The sequence below is a fragment of the Vipera berus genome (assembly GCF_964194415.1).
Source record: "Vipera berus genome assembly, chromosome: 4".
NCBI lineage: Eukaryota > Metazoa > Chordata > Lepidosauria > Squamata > Viperidae > Vipera > Vipera berus.
In genome coordinates this window covers 120,187,943-120,207,325 of record NC_138206.1, presented here as the reverse complement: position 1 = coordinate 120,207,325, position 19,383 = coordinate 120,187,943, and the positions used below count along the sequence as shown (strand labels likewise).

General features: G+C 47.6%; 1 protein-coding gene across 1 annotated transcript; it reads right to left on the bottom strand.

Annotated features, from left to right (window-relative positions):
- Positions 1-7,549: 7,549 nt before the first annotated feature.
- PCDH8 (protocadherin 8) lies at positions 7,550-19,003 on the bottom strand (the record flags this gene model as incomplete). Its single annotated transcript, XM_081327672.1, is given in 4 exon segments — positions 7,550-7,923; positions 15,574-15,772; positions 16,437-18,817; positions 18,820-19,003. Coding segments are annotated over 4 exon segments (3,138 nt in total).
- Positions 19,004-19,383: the final 380 nt, after the last annotated feature.

Below are 19,383 nucleotides of genomic sequence, written 5' to 3'. Positions count from 1 at the left end.
TCTAAGCGGTTTACAGAGCCAGCACACTTGCCCCCCAACAATCTGGATCCTCATTTTACTGACCTGGGAAAGATGGAAGGCTGAATCAACCTTGAGCCGGTCAGGATCGAACTCCTGGCTGTGGGTAGAGTTACTTGCAATACTGCAATTCTAATCACTGCGCCACCACAGCTCCTGGTTCAGAGGACTTCCTGTTTGTTTGTTTGTTTAATTAATATGCTGCCAATCTTTTTATCAAGCAACTCTGAGTGGCTTACGATGTCCCAAATACCGATATAAAGCAATGGGAGGGTTAAAAACATTGAAACATTGGGCATTACATGTTAAAACATGAAAATTAACCGCAGAGTGAATCAAAAGTTGATTCCAGCCGTGTCCTGCAGCTGCCAAAAAAAGCCAACACAGTGGTAGACTGCATTAACAGAGGGATAGAATTAAGATCATGTGAAACGTTAATATTATTTTATAAGGCCTTGGTAAGGCCACACTTGAAATACTGCATCCAGTTTTGGTCACCTCAGTGTAAAAAAGAAGTTGACACTCTGGAAAGAATGCAGAGAAGATGATCAGGGGACTGAAGGCTAAAACATACAAGGAACGGTTGCAGGAATTGGGAATGTCTAGTCTAATGAAGAGAAGGACGAGGGGTGACATGATAGCAGTGTTCCAATATCTCAGGGGCTGCCCCAAAGAAGAGGGAGTCAAGCTATTCTCCAAAGTGCCTGAAGGCATGAGAAGAAGCAACGGAGGGAAACTGACCAAGGAGAGAAGCAACCTAGAACTAAGGAGAAACTTCCTGACAATGAGGACAATTAACCAGTGGAACAACCTGCCTCCAGAAGCGGTGAATGCTCCAAGACTGGAAGTCTTTAAGAAGAGACTGGACAGCCATTTGTCTGAAATGGTATAGGGTTCCTTGCCTGAGCAGGGGGTTGGACTAGATGACCTCCAAGGTCCCTTCCACCACCACCACCACCACCACCACCACCACCACCACCACCATCATCATCATCATCATCATCATCATCATTATTATTATTATTATTATTATTATTATTATTATTATTATTATTATTATTATTATTATTATTGTCTCTTTGAGCTGATTCTTTGCCATACCCACTCAGCAAAACTGACCACATAACAATGTGAAACAATGCTGGAGGTTTTCAAGAAAAGATTGGACATCCATTTGACTGCGATGATCTTGCCTTGGGCAGGAGCCCCAAAAGTGCTTTTCAAAAGGCTTTCTGGTTTTGTTTTTTTCCTTGAAAATATTTTGCTTCTCATCCAAGAACCGTCTTCAGTTCAGGAATTTCGAGAACTGAAGAAGCTTCTTGAATGAGAAGCGTAACGCCCGGTTGCCTTCTGGAAAAGCACCATTGGGACAACCATGACCTGGATGATGGAGACACTCCATGGACCTGGGCTGTGGAGGTTGCGTTAGAAGACCTCCAAAGTCACTTCCATATCTATGGTTCTATGAAATAGTTCTTCCTTGCTTTCTTCCTGGATATTTCTTCATCTATCCAGTTTAGCTTATAGCATTAGAATAGAATAGAATAGAAATAGAATAGAATAGAATAGAATAGAATAGAATAGAATAGAATAGAATGAAGAAGAATAGAATAGAATAGAATAGAATAGAATAGAATAGAATAGAATAGAATAGAATAGAATAGAATAGAATAGAATAGAATAGAATAGAATAGAATAGAATAGAATAGGAAGGGACCTTAAAGGTCTCCTAGTCCAGCCCCCTGCTCAAGCAGGAGACCATATACCATTCCAGACAAGTGGCTGTCCAGTCTCTTCTTAAAAGCCTCCAGTGATGGAGCACCCACAACTTCTGGAGGCAAGCTATGAAATCAGAATAGAACTGGAAGGGACCTTGGAGGTCTTCTAGTCCAGCCCCCTGCTCAAGCAGGAGAACCTACACCATCTCAGACAGGTGAATGTCCAGTCTCTTCTTGAAAACCTCCAGTGATGGAGTGCCCACGATTTCTGGAGGCCAGCTGTTCCACCGGTTGATTGTTCTCACTGTCAGGAAGTGTCTCCTTAATTCCAGGTTGCTTCTCTCCTTGATCAGCTTCCATCCATTGTTTCTCGTCCTGCCTTCAGGGGCTTTGGAGAATAATTTGACCCCCTCTGCCTTGTGGCAGCCCCTCAGATACTGGAACGCGGCTACCATGTCTCCCTTATTTCTTCTTTTCTTTAGACTAGCCAAACCCAAGTCCAGGTTGTCGTCTTTTCTCCACCGAACCAGGCCCAGCCTTCTTGAGGTTCCACTTAAACATGAGCCAGCCGTGTGTGGCAGCAGCCAAAAAAGCTAACACAATCATTGGTTGCATAAACAGAGGCACAGGATTCAAAATCACACGAAATATTAGAATCGCTTTATAAAGCCTTGGTAAGGCCACACCTGTAAGGACGCCATGGCTCAGTGGGTTAGGACGCTGAGCTCGTCGATCAGAAGGTCGGCAGTTTGGCGGGTCGAATCCCAAGTGCCGCGTAGCAGAGTGAGCGCCTGTTACGCGTCCCAGCTTCTGCCAACCTAGCAGTTCGAAAGCACGTAAAAATGCGAGTAGAAAAATAGGGACCACTCCGGTGGGAAGGTAACAGCGTTCCGTGCGCCTTTGGCGTCTAGTCATGCCGGCCACGTGACCACGGAGACGTCCTCGGACAAGCGCTGGCTCTTCGGCTTTGAAACGGAGATGAGCACCGGCCCCTAGAGTCGGAAACGACTAGCACGCATGTGCGGGGGAACCTTTACCTTTACAGTACTAAGGTCACACCTGGAATGCTGCAACCAGTTTTGGTCACCACAGTACAAAAAAGATGTTGAGAGTTTGGAAAAAGTCCAAAAAAAAAAAAAAGAGCAACTAAGATGATTAAAGGCCTGGAGACAAAAAAAAAACCATATGAAGAACAGTGGTAGGAATTGGATTTGGCTAATCTAGGGAAAAGAAAGACTAGGGGTGGAAGATGGTAGCAGTATTCCGGTATTTGAGAGGTTGCCACAAAGAGGAGGGGCGGTCAACTTATTTTATTTATTTATTTTATTTTTGGGATTTTCCAAAGCGCCAGAAGGCAAGACAAGAAACAATGGATGGAAACTAATCAAGGAGAGACGCAACCTGGAACTAAGGAGAAACCTCCCAACAGTGAGGACAATTAAGCAGTGGAACAAAAGTTGCCTTCAGACGCTGTGGTTGCTCCATCACTGGAGGTTTTTAAGAAGAGCCTGGACAGTCATTTGTTTAAAATGGTATAGGATCTTCTGCTTGAGCAGGGGGTTGGACTAGAAGACCTCCATGGTCCCACCAAGGTCCCTTCCAGCTCTATTCTGATTCTGATTCCAGCTCCAGGGAAAGTCTCTCAGATGCTATAAGTAGGAAACAATTCCCCAATCTATCCTGTTATATGTCCTTTGCAGCTCCTGTTCCAAGGAGCTGAGCTTGGAAAATGTTCTTCTTACTAGGAGATCTCAGCCCTGCTTCTACAGAAATTGATCACAGCTCTGATCAAGGTGATCTAAAGGATCTCGCAAAGGATAAAAGAGGTCCACTTGCCACCAAACAATTCCGTGATGTCGACAAAGGGGACCCAAAAAAATTAAATGGTTGGAGAGTTTTATTGAGCCCTACGTTTATAAGGAGATATCAGGAAAGAAAAAAAAAACACACCTACTATATAATAGCAATGAAAGAAGCTGTCAACAAAATCAAAATTGTGGCCCAAAGATACATTTTCCAGGGCTATTTTATTCCTAGACTGTAATCTACAAATAGCATTAAACCTTGATTTTTTTTATTTTTTTTATTTTTATAGCTTCTCATCCCGTGTTGGTATAACAGAGTTTTCCTGGAAGGAAAATTCAGTTCATTATCAAATGAAAGGCTTTGTGATTCAATGCCGGTGGCGGGGAAAGAAAAAAAAAAGACTTGGCTTTGCAAAGCTGGAGACCCAGGAGGAACAAGGTTGTTGGGATTTGTTTCTGAAATGAGAATTTGGCCTGTGTTCATTACTGGAAAATAATGCAAATGCAGATGAAGTTTCCGGGTTGTTTTTTTTTGGGGTTGTTTTTTAAAAAAGCAGCAAACATGGATGCCATCCCTTGTAAACTCTTTCTTCGGAATGAAATTAGGCAAGGATAATTTTGTTTGCCCTACCAGTTGGGTGGGTGGTTGGGGGAGAGAAAAAGGTTTTTTTTTCCCCCTCAATGGAAGTAGACCAAAACAATCCTTCCGATGGCCAAATGCTTAGCTGGAATGAATGAGTTGTTTCTTTGCATCCGGAATTGCTCATTAAAATTTCCCATCGTCGGAGCAGATCATTTCTTCTCTTCAACGCGGCCATCTGCTCCTTTCCCATCCCAGCTCCCCAGACAATATCGACTCAATATTTTCTGTTCCAATGAGGTTTCCTTCTTTCTGACGAAGGTCAAGGAAAAAAAATCTATCAAAATTCTTTCTCTTTTCGTAGCGGGAGAGTTTTTGAGCTCCGGTGCAGTGACGGCAGATACTGAATAGACAGCTTCTCATCAAAAGTTGGCAGGATTTCAGCTCAGGGATGGGCAGCCTTAGCCAAGCGACTTAATTTTTGCCCCACCTCCTCAACCTGTCGCTGGATACATTCTTGGCTGTTCCACCAAGACCAGAATGTTGGGGAGGGTTAGGGATGAATTCCTCGCAGCTTCAACAAAGCAGAAGTAGGTTAGTAGACTCTGCTCTTGTCACTCGTGAACACCTGTGAGAGTTTGGAGCTGCCAACCTATGCTAGGATTTAAGAAAGAAATTGATGAGGTTGACAGATGGAACAATTCAGCCTACAGTATATGGGAATATTTGTAGATCAGGGTTGAAATGAGAGGTCCTTATTGCTCTCTGAGCTTGGTGGTTTCCTTGCAGATGTTTCATTATTCAAACTAGGTGACACCATCATGATGTGAAACATCTGCAAGGAAATAACCAAGCTCAGAGAGCACCAAGAACCCTCACAATTCTCCTTCTCCACTCTGCAACTCCACTTCCTTCTAGCACTGATGACGTTACCTAGTTTGGTCACGAAATGTCTGCAAGGAAACAACCAAGCTCAGAGAGCACTAAGGACCCCGCACTTCAGCCTTCTGTATCACCCTGATCTTGTTGGCTTAGTCAGAGATGATGGTTTGAGCTTGACTTAGAGGTTTCGCCGTTCTTAGTTCTGAGCTCTAAACTCTAAACTTAGTTCTAACTCTAAACTCTTACAAATGTTCAAAGTGATATAAGTAGCAACTATGAATCTACTTCTGCTTTCTTGCAGCTGCAACTACCTTCCCCAACCCTCCGAACTTGGTGGGACAGTCAAGAATCTGTACAATGACAGGCTGAGGAGGCGGGACAAGAGTTAAGTTGCCTGATTAATTTACTCATGTAGTAAGCTAGGGAATAGTCAGGGTTAAACTGGGGAGTAACTTCAAAGGTAGAGCAACCATTAGTTGAACGTAGTGAGCTAAGTTAAGGCAAGGAATATAGAACATAAAATAAAGTTGGAAGGGATCTTGGAGGTCATCTATTCTAACCACCTGCTGGAGCAGGAAACCCTATATCATTTCAGACAAATGGTTGTCCAGTCTCTTTTTGAAAGCCTTCAGTGATGGAGCACTCACAATTTCTGGTGGCAAGCTGTTCCACTGGTTAATTGTTCTCACTGTCAGGAAGTTTCTCCTTAGTTCTAGGTTGGTCCTATCCTTGATTAGTTTCCATCTGTGGCTTCTTGTCCTGCCTTCAGGCGCTTTGGAGAACAGCTTGACTCCCTCTTCTTTGGGGCAGCCCCTGAGTTACTGGAACATTGTTATCATGTCCCCCCCTCGTCCTTCTCTTCATTAAAAGAGACATATCCAATTCCAGCTACCGTTCCTTATATGTTTTAGTCTCCAGTCCCCTGATCATCTTTGTTGCTCTTCTCTGCACTCTTTCTAGAGTCTCAACATCTTTCTTAGATCACGGTGACCAAAACTGGATGCAGTATTCCAAGTGTGGCCTCACCAAGGCCTTGTAAAGCGGTATTAACACTTCAGATGAACTTGATTCTCTCCCTCTGTTCATGCAGCCTAGCACTGTGTTGGCTTTTTTTGGCAGCTGCAGCACACGGCTGGCTCATATTGAAGTGATTGTCCACTAGGACTCCGAGATCCCTCTCACAGTTGCTACTATTGAGCAAGGTACCCCCTATATCATGGGTAGGCAACCTCGGCTCTTTTATGACTCATGGACTTCAACTCCCAGAATTCCTGAGTCAGCTGACTCAGGAATTCTGGGAGTTGAAGTCCATGAGTCATAAAAGAGCCGAGGTTTCCTACCCCTGCCCTATACTGTACCTGTGTGCTTGGTTTTTCTTGCCTAAATGACCTGGGAGATGTTACTCATGCCATGGCTTCTCCTGAGTGTAAGGGGTGAATTCATCTATGCTTTGAAGCTATTATTTCCACAATGGTGTTCAGGGCTCTTGGTGTCCCTATGCCAAAATAATTTTACCTGCTAAGGCCGGTGAATCATGGTATCTGACACATAACCTTTATTAGTGTTTTGTACAAAGTGACACAGAATAATTAATCCACATTTAGCTTGAAACTCACCATGGACTTCAGAAAACACAATTCACACTTGGCAAAGCTGTCTTTCTAACAACAAGCAATTGCTTAGCTAACATTAACATTGTTTTATGGATGCCTAAAAGACTCGCGTCTTTCTCACTCTCTCTCTTTTTTTTTTCCTGAATGTATCTTTTAAATATTTCCCTTGGAAAGACTATTTGATCCTCAAGGTTTTATTATATAAAAATAGAATGATATTTCTCTATATACAAACAGTACATTACATGATATACAGGTTCAAGCGAAAAAAAGGGATGAATGCAGACCGTGAGTGAAACTAAGGAGGGATGCTCAGGAAAAAGTGAAATACGGCACATTTCATAAAAATTACGTTAACAAGAGTTCCTCGTTTGCAAATATCAAACGGTACCACTGCATTTGGAAATTTTTCCCAACGACTTCATTCACACATTGTTGTCTATCTGTACAGGCACACATACATGTTTATGCATGTAATTCTGGGCGTATGCTCAAGACACATCTTTTTTTTTCTCCATAGCTGATACGCATGTTCAATAGGTTTGTACATATACACATTATTGTATTTTAAGGCACGTTTTACTTAAAACCTATATACATCATCAGTACCCAGTTCACAATGTCTTGGGGAAGTCTAACTTTCCGAGGTCCGTTTGTAGATGGGGATGGAGAGAATTAAAGCAGTATTTCGTTTATCAAAAGAGATATAAAAAAAGTTTTTTCTCCTCTCCTCCCCACTCCCGGAATCTTGGGAGAGGCGAAGTGGTGGGAGAGACACTTTGCACATGCTCAAAGTCATTTTCTTGCTGCAAAGGAGAAAGAGAACGAACCTCCCCAAACCGATGCAGCTTTTTAGAAATAAGACGTCGAGGTCCGTTTCCTCAAGGAGGGCTAGCGGCTTAACGCTCACCTCCCTCAAGTGCTGGGAGGCATTTAAACCTTTTTGCTGGCCTCAGAAGGAGAACCTAAATAATGATGAGAGGGAGACTCGTATAAAGGTACGGAGATCTCCTGAAGGTCAGGCAATCTCCCTGGATGAGGAGGGGACCTCAGGCCCAGTGTCCGGTCGTAATCCCGGTGCAAAACCTTCTCGTAGACGCTCTGCAGACCGACCGTCTTCGGCAGCTGGGCGGGGTAGAAGTGGTCCCGATGGAGGGTGTCTCGGGGCAAGGAGGTGGTCCTGCAGAAGGTGGAGAGCTGGGTTTTGGGGTGGGGGGAGGGGTGGGGGTTGGTCTGAGCGCTGGAAGGACTCCAGCATCGGTCCGAGTGGCCCAGCAGTTTGCATTCGGCGGTGCAAGCCCACAGCCCTGGAAACAGGAAAGGGACAAAAGCAGATGGGTGAGCGACCAAAAGGCGCAACATACAGCAAGAGCATGAGGCACAAGCGACAGTGTTAGGAACTCCAAGTAGGGTTCTTTAGGCATCTCTGAGCTTGGGGGGTTCTCTTGCAGACGTTTCATGACCCAACTAAGTAGCATCATCAGGGCTAGAAGGGAGCGGGGTTTGTGGAGAAGAGGAGGAGGAGGAGGAGGAGGAGGAGGAGGAGGAGGAGGAGGAGGAGGAGGAGGAGGAGGAGGAGGAGGAGAACCGTCAGGTCCTTGGTGCTCTCTGAGCTTTTGGTGGTTTCCTTGCAGACGTTTCATGACCCAACTAGGTAACATCATCAGTGCTAGGAGGGAGTGGGGTTTATTGGGGAGGAGGGGGAAGTGGAGAAGGAGGAGAGCTGTGGGGTCCTTGGTGCTCTCTGAGCTTGCTTGTCTCCTTGCAGACGTTTCATGACCCAACTAAGTAACATCATCAGGGCTAGAAGGGAGCGGGGTTTGTGGAGAAGAGGAGGAAGAGGAGGAGGAGGAGGAGGAGGAGGAGAACCGTCAGGTCCTTGGTGCTCTCTGAGCTTTTGGTTGTTTCCTTGCAGACGTTTCATGACCCAACTAGGTAACATCATCAGTGCTAGGAGGGAGTGGGGTTTATTGGGGAGGAGGGGGAAGTGGAGAAGGAGGAGAGCTGTGGGGTCCTTGGTGCTCTCTGAGCTTGCTTGTCTCCTTGCAGACGTTTCATGACCCAACTAAGTAACATCATCAGGGCTAGAAGGGAGCGGGGTTTGTGGAGAAGAGGAGGAAGAGGAGGAGGAGGAAGAGGAGGAGGAGGAGGAGGAGGAGGAGGAGGAGGAGGAGGAGGAGGAGAACCATCAGGTCCTTGGTGCTCTCTGAGCTTTTGGTGGTTTCCTTGCAGACGTTTCATGACCCAACTAGGTAACATCATCAGTGCTAGGAGGGAGTGGGGTTTATTGGGGAGGAGGGGGAAGTGGAGAAGGAGGAGAGCTGTGGGGTCCTTGGTGCTCTCTGAGCTTGCTTGTCTCCTTGCAGACGTTTCATGACCCAACTAAGTAACATCATCAGTGCTAGAAGGGAGACGGAGGAGGAGGACAACAACAACAGTGGGAACCTTGGTGCTCTCTTAACTTGGTTGTTTTCTTGCAGATGTTTCACTACACAAGCTAGGGAACATCGTCAGTGCTACAGTAGAAGGGAGTAGGATTTATGGAGAGGAGGAGGAGGAGGAGGAGGAGGAGGAAGAACTCTGTGGGGTCCTTGGTGCTCTCCGAGCTTGCTTGTTTTCATGCAGACATTTCATTGCCCAACTAGGCAACATCATGAGTAGATAACATCCCCTCTAGCATTGATGAAGCTACCTAATTAGATTAAAGAAAGGTCTGCAAGAAAACCACCCAGCTCAGAGCGCACCGAGGACCCCTCATTTCAACCCTGAGCTGCAAATATTCTCCTTTATTAATTCCGAGTAGGAGGAAGACTCCCACTCACACCTAATAGCAAACTTGTCCCATACTAGCACGCACACACACACACACACACACACACACACACACTCTGCAAAGCAAAATCAATTATATTCTGGCATTTGGGGCTAAGAAGCTGCCATTTTGACTCAGAAGCGGATGGCTAGGAATGGCGATGCCTCCCTTCCTGCTGGATATCTGGCAACTGGGCTCCTCCTGCGGGCTTCATTGGGTTGCCATTTTACGGAGAAAGCCCGTGACCACAGCACACCCACTCCAGCAGGAGCCAATCGAAGGGCAGCGACTTAACTCTATTCTGTTCCAAGTCCAGCATTTACGCAGTCAACCATACAAATATATGCAGATTTGAGTAAGTAACGGATCTGCCATCCTTCGTCCTCAGTGGATCCTGCAAGCCCGCTTCGAAATTAATTGACTGGTCTCAGAATTGCAAAGAATCATAGCTTTTCTCATGTCAGGAGAGATAGTCCTGGACTTATAACTGTTCATTTAGTGTATGTTCAAAGTTACAAGGGCAGTGGAAAAAGTGTCTTATGATCATTTGTAGAATAGAATAGAATAGAATAGAATAGAATAGAATAGAATAGAATAGAATAGAATAGAATAGAATAGAATAGAATAGAATAGAATAGAATAGAATAGAATAGAATAGAATAGAATAGAATAGAATAGAATAGAATAGGACAGGACAGGACAGGACAGGACAGGACAGGACAGGACAGGATAGGATAGGATAGAATAGAATAGAATAGAAAATATGAAATGGAATGGAATAGAATAGAATAGGAAATCAGAATGGAATGGAATAGAATAGAATAGAATAGAATAGAATAGAATAGAATAGAATAGAATAGAATAGAATAGAATAGAATAGAATAGAATAGAATAGAATAGAATAGAATAGAATAGAATAGAATAGAATAGAATAGAATAGAATTAGAAAATATGGCATGGGATGGAATAGAATAGAATAGAATAGAATAGAATAGAATAGAATAGAATAGAATAGAATAGAATAGAATAGGACAGGACAGGACAGGACAGGACAGGACAGGACAGGACAGGACAGGACAGGACAGGACAGGATAGAATAGAATAGAATAGAATAGAAAATATGAAATGGAATGGAATAGAATAGAATAGGAAATCAGAATGGAATGGAATGGAATGGAATGGAATAGAATAGAATAGAATAGAATAGAATAGAATAGAATAGAATAGAATAGAATAGAATAGAATAGAATAGAATAGAATAGAATGGGATGGGATGGGATGGGATGGGATGGGATGGGATGGGATAAAATGGAACAGAACAGAACAGAATAGAATAGAATGAATGGAACAGAATGAATGGAATGGAATGGGATAGGATAGGATAGGATAGAATGAATGGACTAGAATAGAATAGAATGGAATGGAATGGAACAGAACAGAACAGAACAGAATAGAACAGTCAAACTCAATTTCATTGAGGACCGCATCAGCATTGCGGTTGCCCTCAAGGGGCCAGGTGGGTATGGCCAGGGTGGGTGTGGCCTACTGGGTGGGCGTGGCTAGAGTGCGTATGGCCTACTGGGTGGGCATGGCCAGCTCTACGTACATTGTTCACATCAAGGGTGCCTATGGGGGCCTGGGCAGGAGTGGGGACAGATCTGAGGGTCTCTGGCAGAAGGAGGGTCTCTGGGCCAGGGCCAAGGCAGTGGGGGCCGTTCCCTCACTGTTTCCAGGATGGTTTCGCGGGCCGCATGAAACCACTTTGCGGGCCGGATCCGGCCCCCGGGCCTTGTGTTTGACATGTCTGGAATAGAATGAATGGAACAGAAAGAAGAACTGGAATGGAATGGAATAGAAAATAGAATGGAATGGAATAGAATGGAATAGAAAATAGAATGGAATGGAATGGAATGGAATGGAATGGAATGGAATGGAATGGAATGGAATGGAATGGAATGGAATGGAGTGGAGTGGAATGGAATGGAATGGAATGGAATGGAATGGAATGGAATGGAATAGAATAGGATAGGATAGGATAGGATAGGATAGGATAGGATAGGATAGGATAGGATAGGATAGGATAGGATAGGATAGGATAGAATAGAAAATGGAATAGAAAATGGAATGGAATAGAATGGAATAGAATGAATGGAACACAACAGAATGAATGGAATGGATTGGAATAACAAGGTTGGAAAAAGTTCGTAAAATGGGGCAAAACTCACTTAGCAACTGTCTCGCTTAGCAGCAGAAATTTTGGGCACAATTGTGGTTGTAAGTTGAGGACTATGTGTCATGAAGCCCTCAAAATGTCGCAACCCTCCACGTTGAGGAAAGGTATGGTTAGGTATAATATTTCCCACCCATGAAAACTCCTGTAGCATTATCCATGCCGTCATTTGGTTGTCCTCTAGAGAAGATGGCTGAATTCTCTGGAAACAATATTGACTCCAATAACGTTTTGTTTATTAAACGGTTCTATTCATATAATTTGGGAGGAGGGAGAGAAGGAAGCACGTAGCCTGGAGTTGTGTGTGTTCAAATATTCTAAATTGTCTTCTCAAAGTCAATCATCTATGTTTCCCCAAATCTATTGCCCTCAAAATATCAGTCTACAATTCTTATCATTTCTATTGACTGGGGAAGCCAATCCGAAGCCCTTAAAAAAATGTAAATATGGTTAAAATAACTTGGTTTTCGCTTTGGGGCAATGTTGTATATCTCTACATTTCTCTCTTCTAGGTTCCCCAAGGGGGAAAATCAGCGTTGATACGAGTCACAATGGCCGAATAAAAGACTATTGAAAAGAATCAGGGAATGAAACAGAACTGTTGGGAAAAGTGAGTAAATTATCTAAGGATATAGTGTCAAAGTAGTCTTCAAGCTACATCCACAATTTCCATCACTAAGCAAGGTGACTGTTAAGTGAATCGGGCTCAATTTTACGACCGTTTTTGCTCATGTCTTTAAGTGAATCATGGGGTCATTAAGCAAACCCATCTTTCGCCATTGACTCTGCTTGTCAGAAGCCTCCTGGGAAAGTTGTAAATGATAATCAAAAGGCCCCAGGATGCTGCAACTACACGACAGGTTGCCAAGTGCCGAAAGTTTTGATCACGTAACCCCAGGGATGGTCGTAACTGCCATGCTGATGATTGCAGTGTTGATGCTGAGATGGTCCTAAACGCGAGGACGAGTAATAAATCACTTTTTTTCATCAACGTAACTTTGGATGCTTGCAAAACAAATGGTCATAAATGGGGGGGGGGGAAGCTGCCTGTACTGTTATTAAAACTCAGAATAAAATGAAAAAATGAAAAAAAAGCCTTAGTAAAGACCACATCTGGAATGCTGCATCCAGTTTTGATCCCCACATGACAAAAAAACCCCACGATGTTGAGACTTTGAGAAAAGTGCAGAGAAGAGCAACTAAGATGATTAAGGGCCTAGAGACAAAAAAATAGGCAGGTTTTGGGTTAAGCTAGTCTAGAGAAAAGGTCTAGGAGTGACATGATAGCAGTGTTTCAATATTTGAGGGTCTGCCCCAAAGAAGAGGGGGTCAACTTATTCTCCTAAAGTAGCAGAAAGCAAGAAAAGAAACAATGGATGGAAACTAACCAAGGAGAGAAGCAACCTGGAATTAAAGAGAAACTTCCTAAGAGTGAGGACAATTAACCAGTGGAACAGCTTGCCACTAGAAGTCAAGGGTGCTCCATCACTGGAGGTTTTTAAGAAGAGACTGGACATCCATTTGTCTGGAATGGTACTAGGGTCTCCTACTTGAGCAAGGATTGGACCGGAAGACCTCCAAGGTCCCTTCCTCTTCTATTCTGATTCTGAATAATATCTACCTTCCTATTTTCATTATAAGATCCATGAAAAGTAGAAGTAGGGTGCCCAAAGCAATGGTACACGGCTCAAGTGATACTGTGACCTTCATCAAATTATCTCCTTGATCATCATCCCCTTGATCCCCGTTCATCATTTCAACTTGTACATCATAACAGCTTACAGGGAAAAAGCAGACGTGGAACATCTGTGTTCCTTTAGCTGTTGGCGGGTTACAGCTTTTGTCAAGCTCGGCGATCAAGGACTACACCAACTGAAACCCAACAATTGCAGAAAACCAGCTTCTTCCAACCTACAATTTCTCACTGTGGCAGTTTCCAGATGTGGTCCAATTCTGGCCAATTCTCTGGGAACAGAAGACGACACATCTGGAGCTGGCAAGGTGAAGAGACACTGCTCTAATCCAACACAGTGGTTTCTTCTCACCATGCCTTTTTCCAGTTGCAATTCCCGCACCCCCTTTTAGTTATGGAGACAAAGCTGGACTCTCCTTCTAAAAATGCCTTCCATTTTCAACCGTGACCAAACAATGGAGAAATCAACAGCTGCAAAGACTCTATCTGCTAATCTGACTTGGAAACGAAACCAGCTGCACAGGAAGGCAAATGTACGTGTCCCAGGATAATGTTGAAAGATCCAATCGGGGTCGGTCACCAGGACGCCAAAGGTTTAATCTTCTGAGCTTTTCTGATGGAGCCCATCCTCGGGAACCGACCCAGATTGGATCTTGCAAACCATGTCTTTTACGAGAGCCAAGCAAGCAGAGCTGACATCTCTACTCAGCCATGAAGCTTTCTTAGTGACCTTTGATGAGTATCTCTCAGCCTCAAAGCAGTGTAGCGGAAACAGAGGATCGTTCTCTTATGAGCAGGATAATGCAACATTTAATTAAAACGAACTGTTCCAGTGGGGCGGATGCATCCTCTATCTTGCAACCAATTTTGGTCACCATACTAAAAAAAAGAGGTCAAGATGTTGGAAAAAGTTCAGAGAAGAGCAACTAAGATGATCCAAGGCCTGGAGACTAAAACATACGAGGAATGGCTGTGGGACTTGGGTCTGGCTAGTCTAAAGAAAAGAAGAAATAGGGAAGACATGATAGCAGTGTTCCAGTATCTCAGGGGCTGCCACAAAAGAAGAGGGGGTCAAATTATTCTCCAAAGCACCAGAGGGCAAGACAAGAAACAATGGTTGGAAATTGACCAAAGAGAAGCAACCTGGAACTAAGGAGAAACTTCCTGTCAGCGAGGACAGTTAACCAGTGGAACAGCTTGCCTCCAGAAATCATGAGTGCTCCATCACTGGAGGTTTTTAAGAAGAGACTGGACAGTCACTTGTCTGAGATGGTATAGGTTTTCCTGCTTGAGCAGGGGGCTGGACTAGAAGACCTCCAAGGTCCCTTCCTACTCTACTCTACTCTACTCTACTCTACTCTACTCTACTCTACTCTAATTCTATTCTATTCTATTCTATTCTATTCTATTCTATTCTATTCTATTCTATTCTATTCCATTCCACTCTACTCTACTCTACTCTACTCTACTCTATTCCAATCTACTCTACTCTACTCTACTCTACTCTACTCTACTCTAATTCTATTCTATTCTATTCTGTTCTGTTCTGTTCTGTTCTACTCTACTCTACTCTACTCTACTCTACTCTACTCTACTCTACTCTATTCCAATCTACTCTACTCTAGTCTACTCTACTCTACTCTACTCTACTCTAATTCTATTCTATTCTATTCTGTTCTGTTCTGTTCTGTTCTACTCTACTCTACTCTACTCTACTCTACTCTACTCTATTCCAATCTACTCTACTCTACTCTAGTCTACTCTACTCTAATTCTATTCTATTCTATTCTATTCTATTCTATTCTATTCTATTCTATTCTATTCTATTCTATTCTATTCTATTCTATTCTATTCTATTCTATTCTATTCTATTCTATCCATTGGACATTCACTTGTCTGAGATGGTGTAGGTTCTCCTGCTTGAACATGGGGCTGGACTAGAAGACCTCCAAGGTCCCTTCCATCTCTATTCTATTCTAAAACCCTTCTGCCCCATTGGTGCTGAAATCCCCAAGAGCTCTCTTTAGTGGCTACGAAGAACAGCAGGGCTGCAGCTCTGCGCATTCCTCACTTTCCCAAGAGGAACGAGGAATATTTAGGTTACCAGAGGTGCTTTGTAATCAGCATCCTGTTGGTTTTATTCCGTTTCAGAAGCCACCATTTCATCTCCTTTTGGAAAATTTCGGGGTCGATAAGCCGAGTGGGGGAAAAGGGATCTTTACCGTTCTGCATGTGGGTGATCAGGTCTTTCTTGAGGGCATCTCCGCTGATGTCCGAGTCGCTGTCGTTGAAGTCACTGTCCCCTTTGCCGCTATCTTTCCCGCTGAATTTCTCTCCCGATAAAGTGTTGAAAGAGTGGCCCTTCCAGATGGCGACCGGGGCCGCCGGTTCTTTGCCGTAACTAGGGGTGGAAGTGTAAGACTGGGAAAGAGCACCAGGACCGGGTGGGGGAATAAAGGTTGGAGAAGAGACACACAGACAGAGAGAGAGAGAAAAAAAAGAAAAGGCACCATGATTGTCAGAAGAAAGAACATGAATAAACCAGGCTAATCAAAAGCCCCCAATGGACTCTTCTATCTCTATATACCCCTCCCCCCCGTATTTATAGTTCCTCGAATTCTTGACACTTAGAATGTTCAAGAAACGAGCGATGAAATTAAACGCCGCTGATTTTCAGATCTGTTCACCAAATGCCAAATCTGCAAAGGTCGACCCCCAAACCTTTGGAGCACCAGGAACCGGTTCCGGAGACAGAGGTTTTCCCATGGACCGGAATGGGGCTTGGCTTGTTTACGTGGCCCAATTGCTGCCATGCCATAGACCGGTCTCGGTCCACAGACCAGGGGCTGGAGACCCCTGGCCTATACCACTCTACCCCCTGAAGCCAGATAATCCACCTGAATCTCTGATTCTTGAAATTCTAAGCTGCTTTATTTGCATTCAGGAAATCCCTTGAGGTGAGTAACTCTGCCTCGTTATTAACTCTGGCGTGCCCTTTCACTAATTTCAGTGAGATACGCTAAGCTGAAGCCAGAAAGGTAAGTTTCCTTCTCTCCGCAAGGGAAGGGAAGGTGTAGGAGGTTACCTCCGCGTTGGCTCCTCGGAGTCGGTTCTGGCTGTCGTAGAGACTGGCGGTTTCTCGGTTGTGCTCCGAAACCGGAATATCTTCGCTGGCTGGAGACGGCTCGGGACTAGCGAAGGAAGATTTGCTGGGGAAGGAATGCACGTCAAAGTGGGGGCTGGAGGGGTTGAGGGCACCATCACTGGCGCTTCCATCCTGGCGCCCCTGCTCCAGGTGAGAAGTGTCAAGAGGTTCCTCCAAGACCACCTTCTTCTCCTTCTTACGCCGGTTGCAAGTGGTAGCAATGGTGATGATGGCTACCAGCAGCAACGTACAACTTCCAGCCAGGACAATGATGACGATTAAGGGGACATCCCACTGCAAAGGTTGGTCTTCCCAAGAGCTGGGCTTGGCCACCGACTCCTGGCCACTAGAGGGAGGTAGCGATGCAGTCACCAGGAAATTGACCACGACAGTGGTGGAGAGAGGGGGCAGCCCATTGTCCACCACAGTCAGAAGCAAAGGATAGACTTGGCCCAGTTGTTCTTCAGATAAGCTCCTCCTGAGCGTAACCTCCCCCGTTTTCTGGTGGATGGCAAAAAGGTCTAGAGATCTTTCCTGCTGCTGGGGATCCTCTGAGAAAGCGAAGCTCAGCTCGGCGTTGACATCCTCGTCTCCATCTCTGGCTTTGACCTGGACCACAAGGGAGTCCCGGGGAGCTCTGCTGGACACCCCAATTTCAAGGGACCCATTGGTGAGCGCAGGAGAAGTGATGACCGGTGCGTTGTCGTTTTGGTCCATCACCCGTACCTTGACCAAAGCCGTGCTGGAGAGCGGAGGAGATCCCCCATCCGTGGCTTGGATGGACAGTTCCACCTCTTTCAGGATCTCATAGTTGAACGTTCGGAGGGCGTAGATCGCTCCGGTGGCCGGATCTACCGAAACGTAGGTGGAGATGGAGGCGCCCATGATTTGGTTGTCCAGCAGCCGGTAGGTCACTTTGCTGTTGGATCCAAAGTCGGGGTCGGAAGCCCCCACGCTGGTCAGGTAGGCCCCCGGCGGGTTGTTCTCCGGCAGGGCCACCTCGTAGCGGGCCTTGGCGAAGCGCGGGGCGTTGTCGTTCTCGTCGGCCACCCGCACGGTGAGCGAGCGCACCGTCTTGGCCGGGGGCGAGCCCAGGTCCTCGGCCACCAGCGTCAGGTTGTACTCGGCCACCCGCTCGCGGTCCAGGGGCCCGGTGGTCAGCACCAGGTAGCTGGCGGCGTCGTAGGCGCGCTGCAGGGCGAAGGGCTGGTGGGGCGCGGCCAGCAGGGCGCAGCGCACCTGGCCGTTGGCGCCCGCGTCGCTGTCCGAGGTGCTGACCAGCGCCACCAGGCTCTGCGCGCCCGCCGCCTCGCTCACCGAGGCCACGGCCGGCCCGTCGGGCGCCGCCTGGTCCCCCAAAGCGCCGCCCGCGGGCGCCAGGGCGCTGATGGCCAGGGCGGGCGCGTTGTCGTTGACGTCCAGCAGGCGCACCAGCACCTTGCAGCTGGCGGAGAGCGGGCTGGCGCCGCGGTCGCTGACCTGCACGTCCAGCTCGTAGGCGCGCTGCCGCTCGTGGTCGACGGGGGCGCGCAGGGCCAGCCGGCCGGAGAGCGGGTCGAGGCTGAAGAGGCGGCGGGCCTCGGCGCCCACCTGGCTGCCCCAGGCGTAGAGCAGCTGCCCGTTGGCGCCCTCGTCGGCGTCGGCCGCGGCCAGCTCCAGCAGCAGCGCGCCCGGCGGCGCGTCCTCGGGCAGCTCCAGGGTCAGGAGCGCGCCGCGGGGGAAGGCGGGCGCGTTGTCGTTGGCGTCCAGCACGCGCACGCTGAGCGTGGCCGTGCCCGAGCGCGGCGGGCTCCCGCCGTCGGCCGCCACCAGCTCCAGCCGGTAGCCCGCCTGCGCCTCCCGGTCCAGCCCGCGCAGCAGCACCAGCTCGGCGCAGCGCAGCCCGTCGGCCCGGCTCTGCGCCTCCAGGCCGAAGGGGCTGCCCGGCGAGAGGGCGAAGCTCTGCAGCCCGTTGGAGCCGGCGTCCGGGTCGTGCGCCAGGGGCAGCGGCAGGCGGGTGCCGGGCGCCGCGCTCTCCGACACCTCCAGGGCCACCAGCGGCTGCGGGAAGCGCGGCGCGTGGTCGTTGATGTCCCGCACCTCCAGCTCCACGTGCAGCAGGCGGAAGGGCGCCGGGGACCCCGCCGGACCCCCCAGGCTGAGCACGTCGAAGGCCAGCAAGCAGGGCGCCTCCGCCGCGCCTCCTCCGCCGCCGCCGCACAGCTGCTCCCGGTCCAGCCGCTCCGTGCCCAGGCTCAGCTGCCCGTCCCGCTCGCGCACCCGCACCAGAGACCCGTTGCCCGGCGCCTTCACCAGCCGGAAAGTTCTCTCGCCTCCGGACGGGGCAGCTCGTCGGCCAAAGTCCCGATCACCGTGCCGGGAGGGTCTTCCTCGTATGTGTGGTAGCGAATCGTCTTGCCCAAAGCGGAGGCGAGAAGGAGCAGCAGCAGCAGCAGCCAAGCCGGGCAGAGGAAGCCCGAGACGCGGCTGGGCTCAACCGGGCAGCCGCCGTCTCTGCGGGCGCCCATGCTTCGCGCGCTGCCAAGCAGAGAGAGAGAGAGAGAGAGAGAGAGAGAGAGAGAGAGAAAGAGAAAAGAGAGCAAGGAAAACAGGCAGGCAGGCGAGCAGAGAGGGGGAGCCAGCCAGCCAGCCAAAGCCCCTTTCCCGGGGGGTGGGTGGGCTGCCTGGCTGTCAATCCTCCCCAGAGCCGGTCCTGCGTGGGCCCTCGCTGGGCATCGAACCCGTGTCGAGGAGCGCTTCCCTCGCGGGCACCTGCTCCCGCGCTCCGCCCGCGCCCTGCCTCGCTTCCTTGGCTTCTCGGCCGGACCCACCCCCGCCTCGGCTCTTTAATAGGCGCGGGTATGCAAATGAGCGTCGGCCCGGCAGCCAATCGTAGCTTGGGTTTCCT